At 29.3% G+C, this 17279-nt stretch overlaps 4 protein-coding genes across 6 annotated transcripts; 2 read left to right on the top strand and 2 right to left on the bottom strand.

Annotated features, from left to right (window-relative positions):
• Positions 1 to 44: 44 nt before the first annotated feature.
• LOC100747468 (post-GPI attachment to proteins factor 3) lies at positions 45 to 2615 on the top strand. Of its 2 annotated transcripts, XM_003493703.4 has the most exons (7): positions 45 to 229; positions 451 to 593; positions 674 to 826; positions 918 to 1042; positions 1117 to 1250; positions 1335 to 1539; positions 1605 to 2615. In XM_003493703.4, the coding sequence occupies exons 1-7, from the start codon at positions 94 to 96 to the stop codon at positions 1681 to 1683; spliced, it is 975 nt and encodes a 324-aa protein (XP_003493751.1). In that variant the 5' UTR covers positions 45 to 93; the 3' UTR covers positions 1684 to 2615. The 2 variants fall into 2 exon arrangements, with proteins under 2 accessions (XP_003493751.1, XP_012247470.1); XM_012392047.3 differs by lacking the exon at positions 674 to 826 and having other exon boundaries at positions 66 to 229.
• A 499-nt stretch (positions 2616 to 3114) lies between these two features.
• On the bottom strand, positions 3115 to 10026 carry LOC100747263 (integrin alpha-PS1). 2 transcript variants are annotated; one of them, XM_003493702.4, is made up of 18 exons: positions 9580 to 10026; positions 9205 to 9332; positions 8744 to 8767; positions 7921 to 8024; positions 7722 to 7849; positions 7441 to 7649; positions 7115 to 7319; positions 6880 to 7023; positions 6366 to 6507; positions 5999 to 6267; positions 5704 to 5929; positions 5391 to 5622; positions 4913 to 5309; positions 4588 to 4817; positions 4261 to 4493; positions 4087 to 4181; positions 3873 to 4002; positions 3115 to 3796 (listed from the first exon to the last, which is right to left on the bottom strand). In XM_003493702.4, the coding sequence occupies exons 1-18, from the start codon at positions 9747 to 9749 to the stop codon at positions 3566 to 3568; spliced, it is 3297 nt and encodes a 1098-aa protein (XP_003493750.1). In that variant the 5' UTR covers positions 9750 to 10026; the 3' UTR covers positions 3115 to 3565. The 2 variants fall into 2 exon arrangements, with proteins under 2 accessions (XP_003493750.1, XP_003493749.1); XM_003493701.4 differs by lacking the exon at positions 8744 to 8767.
• Positions 10027 to 10268: 242 nt separating this feature from the next.
• LOC100745471 (ATP synthase mitochondrial F1 complex assembly factor 2) lies at positions 10269 to 12314 on the top strand. The gene is made up of 7 exons (XM_003493686.4): positions 10269 to 10532; positions 10676 to 10869; positions 10957 to 11067; positions 11138 to 11318; positions 11385 to 11500; positions 11583 to 11867; positions 12078 to 12314. Exons 1-6 carry the CDS (start codon positions 10475 to 10477, stop codon positions 11727 to 11729), a joined length of 807 nt encoding a protein of 268 aa, XP_003493734.1. The 5' UTR covers positions 10269 to 10474; the 3' UTR covers positions 11730 to 11867; positions 12078 to 12314.
• On the bottom strand, positions 10918 to 17061 carry LOC100745348 (protein eyes shut). The gene is made up of 15 exons (XM_024371319.2): positions 16530 to 17061; positions 16232 to 16380; positions 15910 to 16020; positions 15733 to 15840; positions 15531 to 15644; positions 14565 to 15420; positions 14019 to 14478; positions 13613 to 13935; positions 13328 to 13538; positions 13101 to 13252; positions 12886 to 13022; positions 12569 to 12814; positions 12296 to 12496; positions 11978 to 12206; positions 10918 to 11911 (listed from the first exon to the last, which is right to left on the bottom strand). The coding sequence occupies exons 1-15, from the start codon at positions 16679 to 16681 to the stop codon at positions 11815 to 11817; spliced, it is 3546 nt and encodes a 1181-aa protein (XP_024227087.1). The 5' UTR covers positions 16682 to 17061; the 3' UTR covers positions 10918 to 11814.
• Positions 17062 to 17279: the final 218 nt, after the last annotated feature.

Here is a 17279-nt window from a genome sequence, read left to right as displayed (position 1 = left end):
CACCTTACGACTTTACAACCTTATCCCCACCACGGGAGTTATCAGATCTGTGTAATTAAGTTAGTATACGACTGTGGCCGGCATACGGGTAGTATGTCGAAATTAAAATGTTTGTCAATTTTGGCATTTCAAATGTTTTTAGTAAAAGGTATAGATGGTTCGATAGGTGATAGATCTCAGTTTTACAATTTGTGCCTTGAAAAATGTCATAATGATAATTGCGATAATGGTACGTATTTTCAATAATGTATCGGGGAAAAACTGAGTGACATAGTAAATTGTGACAAAAGCTTAAAAAAATTATGATTAATAATGTTATTACAAATTTAGTATTTTCCAACTAGAAAGTTAAGATAACAATAAAGAAAATATTTTTTTAGTGGTTTATCATGTATTATTATATGTACAGTATGTATATGTATATACCGATGTTAACTGATCATTTTACAGATCATAGATTTAAGGTACTACCTTCCTTATCATTAAGGTTATTATTTTGGTCTTGTAAGGAAGATTGTAGTTACAACTGTACTTGGAAGACAGTGGATCATTTTACATCTCATGGTTTAAAAGTTCCTCAATTTCATGGGAAGGTATATGACATTTAATAATAATAACATACATAAATATAGAGTAAAATATAAATTTTATAAACAATTGATTTTTATTTTAGTGGCCATTTATTCGTATTTTTGGCTGTCAAGAACCTGCTTCTGTCGTATTTTCCATATTAAATTTTTATGCTCATTTTACTATGTATTGGAAATTTAAAAGAAAATATGGATGTACTTATCCTATGTTTTACATATGGACTTATTTTAGTCTGGTATATATCTGTTATTTATATAAATATAATTCCCTTATTATATAATTTATATAAATATTTCTTATGTAAATTTAAAAAAATTTAATTCCAGGTATGCATGCATGGGTGGTTTTGGTCATCTATTTTTCATGCAAGAGATACTCCATTCACAGAAGTAATGGATTATTCCTGTGCATTTATTATGGTGCTTACATTACTGTATTGTATGCTACTAAGGTAATTTATACTGTTGTTAGATAGAATAGAATATTAATAAAAACATTTTAAAGATATCTCTTTATACATTTTAGAATAACTTATAAAAATAAGAGGTTATTTACTGTGATTACTTGTGGATACCTTAGTACGCTATATTCACATTTATCCCATTTATGGTCTGGTTACATTAACTATGACTATAATATGAAATTTAATATAGTTATAGGTAATTTAATCAATTATTTGTATTTCTTTCAATAATCAGACGTTTTTTAATTAAAAATTATGACTAATCATCGTAATGTTACAGGTTTTTTAACATTTGTTATAACAATGATATGGTGGCACCGTAATCGCAAAAAATTATCTTATATTTATCTAATTGGTTGGTTTAATATATTAACAGTTTTTGTTACTATATTAGAAGTAGCAGATTTTGCACCAATCTTTTGGATACTTGATGCTCATTCTTTGTGGCATGCCAGCACAGTTCCTCTTACAATTTTGTTGTATAGGTCAGTATAATTTATTTAGTACAATGTTAATACATTCTAAATATATTTTTATATAAAATTTTTAGGTTCATGATGGCAGATTGTTCTTATTTGAGTAAATGTTATAGTAAATTAATATTAAATATTAATCATCATATACATTAGTAATGTCATTACTAGTCATATATTTCTTTTGAGGTACTAAAGTGTTATTTCATTGTTACTTTACATAATAGTAAATATTATTCCGTATTTTTTTGTTAATTATAAAATACTATTTTTTATTAACATTAAATGAAATTTACAAAACAGAAATATATCTCTTTCGTGTACTACTTAATATATCAGTAGTATATATATTTTATTACTTTTTTTGAAGATATTGTTTATACACACACATACATATATATATATCCAAGTTATATATATACATATCCAAGTTATAATTTATAATAAAGTGAAATTAAAAATATAATTATAAATACAATGAATTTGTAATACACATTTTTTTTAGATTGATATGAATGATTATCTGTTAAAAGATCATTGAACACATTTCTTCAATCTACTTCTTGTTTTTGTAAATATTAATGTGTAACATGGCAGGATTAGCTGTCATTGGCAATGTAATTAATACTAAATATTAGACATTTTAGTGTTAACATATGAATTTAGAGCAAGGTATTAGTTCTGACTTAATACAGCCAGAGCTCATTGCATTTATTACTTAATACAGGAAAACATATAAATACTTTGGGGAATGTGTTGTAATATGAAGATATAATTGCATAATGTTTATATTAATTAAACCATTGACCGATTGATAGAACAATAGGTTTTAAGTACCCGGTATACATTTAAATTATTCGTATACCTTAATATGTAACAAGTAGTATACATATAATATAACAATCAATAAGATGTATACAATATTTTAAAGGCACGTTACATTAAACATTCTTTAGCTTTAATAGTACATATGCATATGTATATTGCTGACATTTAATATAAAAATGTAATAATGTACCTAATAATTTTGTACACTACTTCTAAAGAAATAAGTTCCCATTATGGGTACAAATTAAAACCTCTAAAAATTGTTATATTATAAATAAGATTAAAGAATTTAATCCTTCTTATGTAAATGTAATATAATTAAATATATTACTCATATATTTTAAGTCACAGTGTAAAGACAATGTGAGTCTGTTTTTTTCATTAGCATTGAACTCTAGAGTTAAGTATCTTTGTTCTAATAATCTTATGTTACAAAATTAATGGCAAGTTTGCATTTATTATGACTTTTTAAGTTTGCAATTGTCAATTTTTTAATAAAAAAGAAATTATACAAATTTTGCAAAACAAAAAGTGCATTTTATATAAAGTCAGTCTTATTATAAAATGTATCAAATAATTCCTGTATAGCTTACAGAAATATTTAATATTAAATAAATGCATCTTTCATATCTAAAACTGAAAGTAATTTTATACCATGTTTCTATTTAGTTGTAAGAGATATTGTTTCATTATATGAATGTAAAATTGTATAAAATTTAGAATTAAATTGTATAGTTTTCCTTACATATTTTTTTCTTCTATACTTCAATTGTGCGCTTGTATAAATGTGCAAATTAAATAACATTATTGTCGCAAAGTAACCTTTATATTTTTTAATGTTCTTACGATTTTAATATTTTGAATAATTTCATAAAGATTTTTGATAATAGTATATAGTTAAAAAAAGATTTATAAAAAGTCAATGGCCTAAATATTATTGAAAAATATAACTACTGATGTAGTTATTAAATAGATAGTAAGTACATATAAAACATTATAAATTTTTGTGCTTTTCTAAAAAAATTATATGAATAAATACGTCAATATATCACAATATGGATACCAAATGTTTTGCATTAATCTACTTTTTCTTCTCCTTCTTTTTTAAAGAATTAATTTTTGCTGTAATTTTCATTGTAAGTACTTTATATGTAAGTATATAAGATAGTATATATCAATCAATAATCTGTAATGTTTCTGTTATAAATGTTTAGCGCTTAAATAATGCCTCACTTTCTGGATTATCTTCTCTATGTTTCTCGAGATTTCCTGACAAAGTAGGATCTGGCCGCCGTCTTTTAAAGAACCCGAGTTTTCGGAGAACCAAAGTAATTAAGATAAATAATAACAAACCTGCTGCAACCGCTACTATGATTATCCATATTGGTACTGGTTCACCATCTTGGTGATCAAGAAGATTCGGATATACAATTATTTCAGCCTAGATATTAAAATATAATTATGAAGTTAAAAATGCCAAATACATGACATTAAAGTATAATTACAATTATACTCACAATTGCATAATCATCTTTTAAATTTTCTTGTTGTATTACAACATTTGGTGGTATAACAATTTTTGCATTAGAACCAATTTTTACTTCGTCTACTTTTGGATAATCTTCTACAAGAGTAGAATTCCACAATCTAAACATATGAAAAAGTTCATTTAGCAAATAAAGAATTCATTTAAAAAACATGTTTGTATAACTAAAAAATATTAAACATTACCTTGCTTTAACAGTAATAATTGCCTCCTGTTTTCGTTGCAAATTGTATATAAAGCATGTAATATCAAAGCATTTTGCAGTCCCAGTCTTACAATTCTATAATATTTAATGATAGTTTTTAAGTGTTTATTATATTTCCAAGATAAGATATCTTTTAAATTGATAAATTACTCACCATTGAAACTACTTGACGTCTGTGACCATCTTTATCAATGATCGTTCGTGTATTAACAACTTTTTCTGTATCTCGTCTAGTCCTCATGTGGTTAGTATGATTGTGTGGCAAGGGAGGAGGAGTAGATATTACAGATTGGAATACATCAATATCATCGTAGCTTATACTATCTTGCAATTTTAGTGGATTAACTACTTGCCCTGATGGTAATATACATTCACCATCACCTAAAGCTACAAAGTTATAGAGTAAGTAAATATACTGCATATATTTCAATATTAAATAAGATATAAAAACACGTTAAATTAGTATAGAAAGAAATTTTACCTTGTACAGTCGGTAGCTCTTCTAAATACAAAAGCCATTTACCATGGGCTTTGTCATTCGCAACCTCATAAGGCCACGAAATGTGAACTTCTAAACTACTTACTCTCCATGGACCCTCGTTGAACACTTCGTACACATGCGATACTTTCGGTCCTACTTCATTTAAATGTTTTATGGCAGATTCACCTATAACTGGACCACCATAAAAGGCCCACTGAATTTTCGCACTCCTATAATTTTAATCATTTGTTTATAATTAATGTGCGATTTGATTTTGTATTACATTATCATTCTTTCTTGATATATAAATGTAAATAAATGTTACCCTTTAATTGATAATTCTGCTTGTTTCAATACTGTAGCTTGTAATCTTATAGGTTCTTTTTCTTTTATTTCTTTTGAAGTGGAATTTGCAAATATTATAAATTCCAATTGTGATTTATTATCTTCTAGTTCTTTTGGATCAAATCTTACTTGTATATTTACTAGTTTGTCTTTTTTAAAAGGATTTCCAATAGAACAGCCTACTATAGTCGCATTATATAAATTACAGATTGCAGAATCATTGCTTTTACTAGCGATATAATTTAAACTTTGAGAATGAACAATAAATAATTGTGCTTCATATGCAGATTCCCCAATATTAGACACGTTCACATCAACCACAACTTCGTCTCTTTCACCAAGGAGAAGTTCGTAGAAATTTGGTTTCACCGAAGAAGCTAATAATTGAGCACATTAATAATTTCCATAAATGTTTTTTAATTTAATATTTCAGTAATTTTAGTTATTCAGAAATATACCTGATAGATTTAATCGAGCCTTTACTTGCAGATCACTTTCACAAATATCATTATTACCACAATCTTTTTGAAAGGTGGCTTCAAATACACGAGCAGCTTCTTGTTGGTTTAATATAGGATAATTCTTTATATCAGGTAAAGGTTCTCCTTCAGCTGGCATAATTGGTTCTTCTTGTATTAATGAGTAATTTAAACGGAATTTAATAGGTGATTGAATATCACGTGTATTTTCCTAAAGATTATTAATAAGCATATTTATAATGAAGACATTGAGTCTCTGGTAAAAATATTATTTATAATATATAAAATATACCTTCAAATAAACTATTTCTTTTTGACAATGCTTCAATTTTGTTGTATCTAAATGAACGGTACGATTAACGTAATGTAAATGAGAATACCCAGTTCCAAACCAAACTCTAGAAAATTTTTTAACTCCAGTATAAGTTTCAGCTTCAATATAATAATTTAATTTTAGATTTTGCATATCTTCTTCTTTTACTAAAGATTTTGTCTCACAACAAGCTTCAAATGAGAAACTGTAACAAATTAATTACAATTTTATATGAAAATAATCTTACTTCCAAATTTTATTAAATTATACTTACCAGGTATGGTTTGAATCTGGATCTTCTGGACACCCAACTTTATTAGGATCTATAGGCTCCATTTTTTCTTGAAATGTACCATCTTTTTTTAAATAATGAATAGAAGTCGTAATATCAATGATTTTTTTCGAACGAAGAAGTGCTACAGCGTCGTTTTCATAAGCTCCTACTAATAAATCGAAATATCCATTTTGATCCATATCAATTCCACCACTTAGTGAATAGCCAAATGTTTGTAATGGTTCTGGCATATCTTCTGCATGTATAACCTAAAGTTAACAAATCTCCGCAATATAAAAAAGTATATTACGTAAATATAGAAAATTAGTTTATTTCCATAATATTGTAGATAATAATGTAACAGTACCTGTGATGGTACTGTGATTATTCCATTCTTTGAACCAAGATATATGTATACTGTTCCTTTTTTTTCATATGGGGCTCCAATAGCAATGTCGTCATATCCATCTTTATTTAAATCTTTCAGATTTGTCAGAGCAAATCCAAATCTATAATTAAATTATACTTATTTAATGTTGTATATTCAATTTTATAGAGTGTTTCGATCTTATCCAGTCATACGTACTCGGCATATTTTATACATCAAAATAAAACAAAAGTGTCATATAAACATATGTTATCAAAAGTATTATGATATCTTCTGGCTGCTACTAAACGTAAATATTCCTAAGCTACGAATACTTTGAGCCATAGTAATTCACGTTCGTTACCGCTCATTTCGTATACTGTTTTTCTTTTGTTATAACTATTTAACAATGCATACAATGACATATGTTTATATGACATTCTTTCCTTATCTATTTTGAGTTATAAAATATGCTGGGACATCTTATATATGTGAAGTTAAAAGGAAATAAAACCTTGATTCTTCACGCCCAACAAGTTTAATAGGTTTACTTTTTTCACGTTTCTTGTAAGTTTTTTGTAATTCAGTATACACATATACTGCACCCCCTTCTGCCTTATTGAAATAAAAAGGTGCAGCTACAATAAGATCATCAACTCTAAGAGCAAAAAAGTGAAAAAGTGTAATTATGCAATTAAAAAAGATATATGCTTATTATGTGCTTAGATACAATATATAAAGAATTATACTTGTCTCCATTAACATCTGCAGAAGTAATTTCGTATCCAAAACTTGAAGCAAATTGTTCACCATCCAAAATAAGAGCAACATCCATATCTGGCTTAAAATCGCGTCGCGTAAGTAGAACAACTTGACCTGTACCATTTGAACGCGGAGCTCCAGCAGCATAAGCTAATCCAGTACCAAAGAAATCACCCACAGTAACAGACATCCCTGTAAATTGATTTGTTCTGTTTTTCTTACTTGTACAATAACTTAATAAACTAACTTTATTATCTTCAAATACCATACTAACATATAGAAGAAATATATAATCTTCATATGAAATATTTACCTAAATAACTATATTTGTTAACAGGAGAAGAATCTTGCATTGGAGCATTATAAACTGTATTATCCCTAGTTAAAAATTCATCTGAAACGGTAAAGAGATATAAAGTCCCTCTCCAAGTATGTGGGCCGGGAGTACCAATAACGACACGATTTTCCGAAGTAAGGACACCACTGGTTCCTGCTTGACAATATCCAAACTGTTCATGTGCTCTGAAATAGAATCATAACTTTTGATTGATTCCTTCAAAAACGTTAATTGTAAAAATTATTAAATGAATTTACTTGTTGGTAGGTTTTCCAGAGCAAGGTTTTTTTAAATCTTGATATTTCAAATCTTGTGTCAATATATAACATTGCCCTTGACCCCATTGAGAATCTGCTGTTTTTACAATATGTCTATGAGCACAAACCTAGAAATTTATTATACTAAATTATATTCAATTTAATAGTATTAATAGGTAAAATATGATGAAATTTATACCATTACTTTGCCACCAGAACCTTGACTGCGTACTGTTACTCCTAACCATTGATTATCTTTAATTTCATCATTACCTGGTGGTATTAGATCATCAGATTCAAGATCTAAAATGCAGAAAACAATTTATTAAACGATTGGTAATGATAATAAATAATTGTATAATATACATGGTATTCCTTTTACAACATAAATGTTTCCTGTCAGAAACTTCATACAGTAAAGTTGTTGTCATTTATGTCTTCAAATTACCTAGTAATCTTTTCTTGTTTTATATTATATAATAACTTTGTGTCATTGTGAAAGAAGTAAAGGAAAGGAAGATGGGTAAATATTTGAATGTATTATAAAATAAAAATATTCTGCCTATTTTGGAAAGAAAATAAAATAAAAATAAAAGCTGAATAATATAAACAATTATCTATGAAATTTCATGCTATAGCAAATAAAGAATAGATATCAGAAAGATTATTAAGAAGCAACAATAATTAAATATATTATTCGTAAAACACATGAGAACATACATAATTTTATTCTTTTGTGTTATCTATAAATTGTGTACTTCTAAAATGCAGATGTGTAGTTAGTAAGAATATAGTTGCAAATATCAGAAAATGTTAATAGTGCATTTGGTAGAAAATATTCTTTGAATCACAAAATACAAATAATGCAATAAAATAATTTTTATATCATAACTTAAAATGCCATGCTGACATAAAAATGAGCATATCAATATAAATATATATGTATACAAAATCACAATAAAATAATTCATAATAATAAATTAAATGACTGCTCATTCAAATAACACCATTCAATAACTTACTTGTGTCATACAGACTCCCTTCTGCTGCTCGTTAACCAACACATAATTTAACAAAAAAATAATCTTATTATATGTATAACATAAAATAAAGCACAATAACTTAATGACTTTATGAAATAATAACATAAAAAAATGACATGCACAATGACTACACCAAAATCATATATAAACATAAGATGACACTTAGACAATACTATAGCATAGAAATAAAAAATATGTGTATAATTTTACTGATAAAATATAAATTAGCTTAGATAACAATACGTTATTTAGTTAAATTTTGACTTGTTTCAAATATAACAAGTTTTAACATACTTCTATTAATGTAACATTAGTATAGTAAATACAATATGCTTATGAAAATTAAATGTTTTAATACAATGTAGAATTAAATTTTATAACCAATAAATAAGATGTTTATATCAGTATTTCTGAAGAACTTTTTTAAATTAAAAACATACTTAATCGTCCATCTGTAATCACTTGAGTGCAATCTGTTTTATATGTTGTTAAAGGACATTGCCACAATGCACCGGATCTATTAGTTTCTGGTTGCCTATTTTGATCTAAAGGAGCTCCAATTAACATCCTGTAACAGATATTATCCTTAAAGCTTTCTTAATGCATGCTTCTTGTTTATCTAAGCCTTATCTTACCATCATATATTATATCAGTGATGTAATTAGTAGATAAAAGTATAAATTAATAAAATATTAACAATACAGTATTTTGTACATAATACATATAAGTATGTATTGTTATCTATATTATACATATATATGTATACATTCTCTTGATAATTTTAATTACAACAAAATATTATAAGTAGCACATACCAGCTTTTTGATATTGTTCCATCGTCGGAAGTTTCTTGATGTTCGGCTACAGAGTAACCGAAATAAGATCCATTTAATCCTTTTTTGATAACAGGTATTCTTGGTTCTAAATTAAATGTGTGCACTAAGCATACGTTCAAAACGATCAGAACCAGTTGATAACATTTCATTTTGTGGTTAACTTTAATCGTTCTTGCACATATAATATGATAAAGGTAAAAAGGTATAAATAATATCTGACCTCGTACAAGCTCTTATCGTTACAACTATTTTTATATACTTTTCCTGATTTTATTACTATAACATTCATCTGCACCTTTTAAACACGCATAGGATCTAGCAGATCCACCCACGCAATCTATACACAAGCTTTTTCGATAGCAGTGACAACTATATTTTATAATTTTATAGAAGGCAATATTTAATGGAAAAATATTACCAATTATATTTTATTAAAATTTTTATTGTTTAAAATTCTATGAAATGTCTATATGTATAAATATATGCTAAAAGTTTCTTATTTATGCATAGATAATTAAGCAAGATTAGTATAAAATAGTTTACTTTCTTAAGTACATTTCTGTTGTATTTTATTTTTATCATTGTAATTAATATTAAAAAATTATTAAAAATGCTTTGAATGTACATACATTTATGTGATTTAATTAATTAATATATATATTTATGTGATTTAAAGACCGATTAATAGTAGAACGATTCAGATTAGATTCGATTATAAAATATCGATAACTAACGATATCAAATAGCAGAATTGCACTATAGTTGCGTGTTGCATTACGAGTTACGAATTGTTTGTCAAATCAAGCGTATTTACTTATATGTTAAAAGGATGAAGTAATATTTATGACAGACAGATTCTTAATATTTAGTAAAAATGTATTATTTTAGACATAAAAAATTGGTTATGATCTTCAATATAGTAAGAAATATGGGTAAAGATACATCTTTCTAAATTATAAAGCCTTCTGCATTTTTTAACCTATTTTGACATATCGGTATCATAAGCTCCTAAACATGAAAGGGAGAATAATTTTATGAATGAAAGTAAATAATGTGCTTTTATAAAATATTTTAGCCACCCTTAGAAGATTTTATCGAAAAACAAATATATTATTGTGTGATGGAAAATTTGAAATTACACTTGATCAAAGGAAGCTCAAAACACCACAAGGAAAGATATTACAAGTGGAAAGCAAACCTTTAGCTTTAGCTATAGCAACAGAATGGGATATGCAGAAAAACATTATTGATAGAAGTAGTATGCATCTAGTAAGTTTATCTTCAAAATTATAAGTATAAGTATAGTACATAATTTAGTAAACAAGATCTAATATATTTATACATTTGATTTTACAGACAGCCCTGTGTAATACTGTAATAGATAATCCTAACAATCATACAAAGCAAGATATGGCAAATCACATTGTGAATTGTTTGGAAATGGATACAGTACTATTTCATTCATACGTAAATATGTTATATTGTGTAATGTTATTTATATGATGTAAGACATTTATTAAACAGAGAATAATTATAGGAAAATGAAGAATTATATAAAATACAAACTGAAAATTGGGATCCACTAATACAATGGTTTTGTGACAAATATGGGGTGAATTTGGTTAAAACTCAGAGTATAGAAGCTCCTACTGTATCTTCAGAAACTAAAACAATATTGACAAGACACTTAATGTCCTACAATTATAGTGCAGTTTATGGTAAATGATTTTCTTATTAATATATACAAATATGCAATCAATGTTACCAAACTATTATATTTGTAGGTTTTATGTATGGAGTCGATGCTCTCAAATCTGTAATCCTTACTCTAGCTGCAGCAGAAAGAGTAATTAGTATAGAGGAAGCAGTAAGGCAATCACGCTTGGAGGAAAATTATCAAGTGTGTATAATAATTTGTATACTAAAAAGTTTACAGCCAACATATGTTTCTCTGCTGAATGCTACTTTACTTTTTATTGTAGATTTCTCATTGGGGTTCTGTAGAATGGTTCCATGATCAAAATAAATATGACTTACAAGCTCGTTTAGCTGCAGCTATCTTATTTGTGCATTTGAACTCTTATTCTGTGTCATGTCAACCAAAAATAAATAACAAGAATGTTGATTAATTTATAAAAATTAATTGAATAAATTTTGTACAAAACTCGTACATGTGGCGTATTGGAATGAAATGAAACAGTAACAATATTTTTACTAGTTTGAAGTACGACAAGAAGATGGGTCAACAGAAGATAATGCCTCTACTGGTATGGAACAGTCAGATCCCATCCATTCTTTTGTACAAATACAACTGAAATAATTAATTGATATTTTATGTAGATATTAAAGATTATATACTAGCTATAAGTTAACTTACCTGTATGTAGCTCCATGATTTAAACATACTGCACCATTTTTGCATAAATGACGAATGCATTCATTTCTATGACATTCACCAACACCACGACCTGTTGCAGGACTTGAATTGGTTATTGGATAAATAGCAGTTTCTGTGCGTAATTCAATGTCAAATATACAACCAGAAAATCCAGTATGAAGGGGCAAATCGTGAGGTAAAGACTCAAAATTTTTTGATTTGTGTCCACCTGAACAGGAATAATTTTTACAAATAATGTTGCATCTATCTTCTAATATAAACTTTTTAAACAAAATTATCAAATAATAAAAAGCGAACCGATATAAAGTATTGGTGATACATCGAGTCGTGTCATGGTTCCAACCACTCGCCCAGTTATATTGCCTATACCATCCACTGCAAGCCATGCATCCCGACCCTTTCTTCCAATTCTAATCGTATATGCTATATGACTTTTACTTGCTGTTGCTGCCATTGTTGCAGCACTCAAGGGAACGTTTGTAAATATTCTACGAACGCCTAGAGAATATTTTCACGAAATTCAACAGGACTAAAAAATCTGTAAATATCTAAAATATTAAGATGTATTACCTGCTCCTAAATCCCAGGTTAACATAATATAACCACGAACATATGTTATGGAAAGATGATCGGATAGATCTTGGCGTGATCCACTTTGTCCTAAATAAGCTATCAAAGATATTTGTTCGTAAGTACGCGGTATGACCTTCAATTTCAATTCCATTGCATCTTTTATAGAATTTGAAATGCCGTAAGCAATGTATGATGAGAATCCAGGTACAAGTACAGAAAATGATGGTCGCATTATAACAGTATCTAGAAGTGTAGGATAAAAAATAATTATATTTTATTTTCGAGATACATATGTATATTTATAACAATATTACCTTCTTCGCATAAGAGCCCATGAGTTCCAAGTGGGCAAACGCAAACGAAACCCGTACCCGGTGAACTAATACAAGTTGCACCCAAAGCACAAGGATTTTCATCGCACGTTGAACGTTCACAAAATGGGCCTGTATATCTATTCAATTAAATAATATCCTATTTGACGATATTTTTTAATACCAAATTTTGTTGAATAAATTGCAAATTATCTTACCCAGCTATGCATCTACAACGTATTGCACCATTTATTTCTTCGCACGCACCGAAATTTTGACATGGATTTGATAAGCACAGAAACGATGTGCAATCTTCAATTTGAAACGTTTCTGTGGAATCACGGATGAAATGACGTGGTATATCGTTTATCTATATTAATAAAACATGCTTTTTAATTTTCCGAATGCTTTCAAATATACATATACATATGGAAGAAAGACGAACTTTCAATGAGTTCATACAGCCAGTAAATCCCATAGAGACATGAGCGAAATAGTGAGAAAATACCAATGGTATACCACCTAAATGTAAATTGGCATGTCGTGGAAGACTTCCACGTAATGGTAAAGTTTGTTCTCCACTGACTGCCGTTGTTCCATTTACTAGCAAACGAGCCGAACATTTGTTAGTTTCATTTTTCATGAAATATTGAAACCTGCATATATGAAGTAAGCGAATACAATGCATGGATATGATAAGCAATATATTATCGTTTTTGTATTATTTTACCTCGTATCAATATCCGCTTCATACCCGTTATCGATAGGCGAATCTATTTCACCCAATAACATAGTTTCAAGTCCGCAGGAGAATTGAAACTTTAAAGAACCATATTCCAAATATACCAACGCGTATTTTTCATCGTCGAAATAAACATGTAATATAATGCCATCCTTATAACGCGTTCGAAGCCTGACAAAAATTGTTAACGTTGCGTTATTGTCGTTTGAAATTTCTACATCAACGTGTTGTCTCGCGTAAGATTTTCCATTAAACGCCGCCCGTATTATACTTGGTCCAGGTTTACAATCTTCACGACGTGAACAGTTACACTAGAAAAAGATAATGTCTCTATTGTAAACATCGTAACAAAAAATGTATTTCTAAGTAAGAAAGAAAAAAATGTAATACTCGCATCGCTATCATTGCGCGTAGGTGATATTGTGGAACTTGAACACAAAATTCCATGGCATTCAGGAATTATGGTACTTTTTGAAGTTGTTGGTGATTCAGTTTTAGTTGAAAATTGTTCATGGTCGCTATCGGTAGTATTCTCATCGTATATCGGTTTTACAGAGCTACTAGTTGTTACAGATGAAGAGATATTGTTAGCGAAGGTGGACGTAGAACTTTCCACTTCTGTACTTGAAGATTTTGTTAATTCTGTAGAGGTCCACTTATCCGTAAATGTCTGAGGTATAGTTCTTGGCACTTCTATTATTGGCGTACTCGAGTCAGAGCTTTTATTTTGCCAAAACTCTGTAAAATTGGAGGAGGATGCAACGGTAGGGAATGAACCATTATTTCTTTCACTTTCTGTCGTCGTAGATTCCTCTGTCGTTCTTCCAACAGATGCAGTTACATCTGGATAATTCCTAATTGACATAAAATAGAATAGATCGTTCATTTTAGCATGCTATTATTTTTATACAATTACTCGTGATTTATGGATTATTGTTACCCTGTACTTGGAACATATCTCGTCGTGCTACTAGTTTCAGGAGTCGTATTGCCAGTGGACGTGAACAACCTGTCATCGTTCTCTTGATAAATAATTTCAGTCGTAGTCGTTTCATTGTGAATCGATTTCTGTGTCAAATATTCCGTCTCAACTTTTATCGGCGACGTTACCGAATAGACTTCACTTGAAACACTGGGAAATGTTCGAGGTTCTAACGAGACTGTTTCAGTTTGAGATATCTCCTTACTTGTAACAGAATACACAGCCGAGACATCGGTAACAAACGGAGTACTTTCTGTGGTACTACCACCAATGTTGCTACTAATGGTGGTACCGCTACTGCTACTAAGAAAGTTGAAACTGTTATCAGTCGAAGACGTTGTTTCTATAAAAGGGTACCATATTGTGTAGAGACGACTAGTGCTTTTAAGAGAAGTCGATGACTGTACTGTCGTGGAAGCAGTAATTGACGATGATGTCTCGATTTCTGGCAGTGTCGACGATTTTGGTGTAAAAGAAGTAAGAGTAATACTCCTTTGATCGTTATCAGTCTCGAGTGTTTCTTCGATAGTGGAGAAAGTCGATGGAAGATCGTAGACATTGCAAAATGGTCCACTGTAGAACGTTGGGCAAGCACAAGTGAAGCTATTGATACCGTCGATACAAGTGCCTCCGTTCTCACAATTTGCAAATTTCGACTCACAGTCGTCGTATTTTAGTTCGCATAACGCACCATGATAATCTGGTACACAGTAACAGACTGGTCGCTCGTCTTCAAATAAGCATACTGCATCATTTTCGCAAGGATTCTCTTCGCACGGTACGATGGCTTTATCGCAATCTTTACCAGTATATCCTTGTGAAGAAGGTTTAATATCAACATTTTACAATACGACAAAGTTAACTCTTTATAAATTATGAACTCAGTTTCTACATCATCACTGATAATAAATAATTACAACTTACCAAATAAACAAGCACAAGTGTACGAAGCAGGAATATTAATGCAAAGACCACCGTTCTTACACGGTGATGTGATGCATTCATCAATATCTTCGTCGCACAATCGACCTGTCCAACCTTCGCAATAAAAAGAATTAATCTTCGGTATATTTAAATACTCGAATTAAAATGTAAATTGCCTAGATTATTCAATAAAATATTACACCTTCCGAACAGCGACAAAAAAAAGAGAATCCAGGTCCTTCCACGCATTCACCTCCATTTTTACATATTGTATCGTTGCAAACCGAAGCATCGATTTCGCAATAGTCTCCTTAAAAAGAAACAAATTGTAAGATCGAATAGAACAACTTTTAGCGTACCAATTTTTACGCTTCTATACCTGAATATCCATCAGGACATTGACAAGTAATACCATCGTAATCGAGGCAAGTCCCGTTATTCAGGCATGGTTGATTCGAACATTCGCTATATCTTTGTTCACAATTTATACCTAAAAATGCACACCGTAATATAATGTACAATAGTAAAATATTTGATTATATGTGTGATCATACGAACATAAAAAATTGATTTCAATTTTACGATTTTTCTGTAAGGAAATCGAAGCACGAACATCATTTAATTTCACCCTCTGTGCTAACACGTCAACGCGTCGTTTTCGAAACATGCCATGAAAAGTAAACGAAGGAATCATGAATTACCTACAAACCCTTCAGTACAGGTGCAATTATAAGCTGCAACAGCATCGTTGCATGTCCCTCCGTTGAGGCAAGGATTCGACCAACAATCATTCCAATTGATCTCGCAATTGATTCCAGTGTAACCGTCGATACAGTAGCAAGAATAAGTGCTGTATTATATGCACGGGACGAATGACTAATATATTAATTTTAAAAACTTATACAGAGTCGCCTTTTATTTATAATCTTTCTTTTTTTGTTTTTTAAATTAAATATAAAGAGTGAGAAGTATTTATCTTATTTTGAATTATTTATGTACCTGTTCGCGTCTTCTAAACAAATTCCGTACATGCAGGGATCACCACTGCAATTTATACCTCGTGAAAAACCAATCGTTAAGAGAAAAAATGTTGCCAGAAGAAGAATCTTCTCTTTCGTAAACCTTTCAGTAAGCACCCTTCTATAATGCATTCTGAATAAAAATAGCGTAACTTTCACATAGATGTTTGCTATAGGTCATTCCAAACTTTTTATGTGATACGAAAACCCGTAAAGAATTTAGATTTATGAAATTATATGTATACAATTATTTTAATATAGATGGCAAAATCAATTAATTTCTTGTATCTCAATGCTTTGATTAATTTATCAAAAGGATCAAAGAAACGTGAATCGCAAATGATGCGCCACTTCCATCGGTTTACACTTTCTCAATGATATAACTATCCGAATGCGATATAGATATGCTTTATACTTTAACTAGTATTTGTAGCAGGTAGTTGACCACTTGGTAGTCTTAGCAACGCTTAGGACTATACAAACGATAATACCTATCGGATACGCTTGCGTGAAAATTTGATTCATCAATAATAACTTTTATTCAATTTTGAAACATGTAATAACTAATTTATCTAATGATTGATCGAAAAAATCTCAGTTCATTAACGAAAGATTAATTTTATTTCTATTTCATTATACTCATATTTATATGAAATATATGGCAAACGAAAATATTATTACTTTACATCGTGACTTTTATTTCTTCCTTTCTGGTTGACGATTAAACATG

This window comes from Bombus impatiens, unplaced genomic scaffold (genome assembly GCF_000188095.3).
Source record: "Bombus impatiens unplaced genomic scaffold, BIMP_2.2 scf_1275, whole genome shotgun sequence".
NCBI classification, from domain to species: domain Eukaryota; kingdom Metazoa; phylum Arthropoda; class Insecta; order Hymenoptera; family Apidae; genus Bombus; species Bombus impatiens.
Note: the sequence above shows the minus strand (reverse complement) of the source record. Positions and strands in the feature narration are given on the sequence as shown.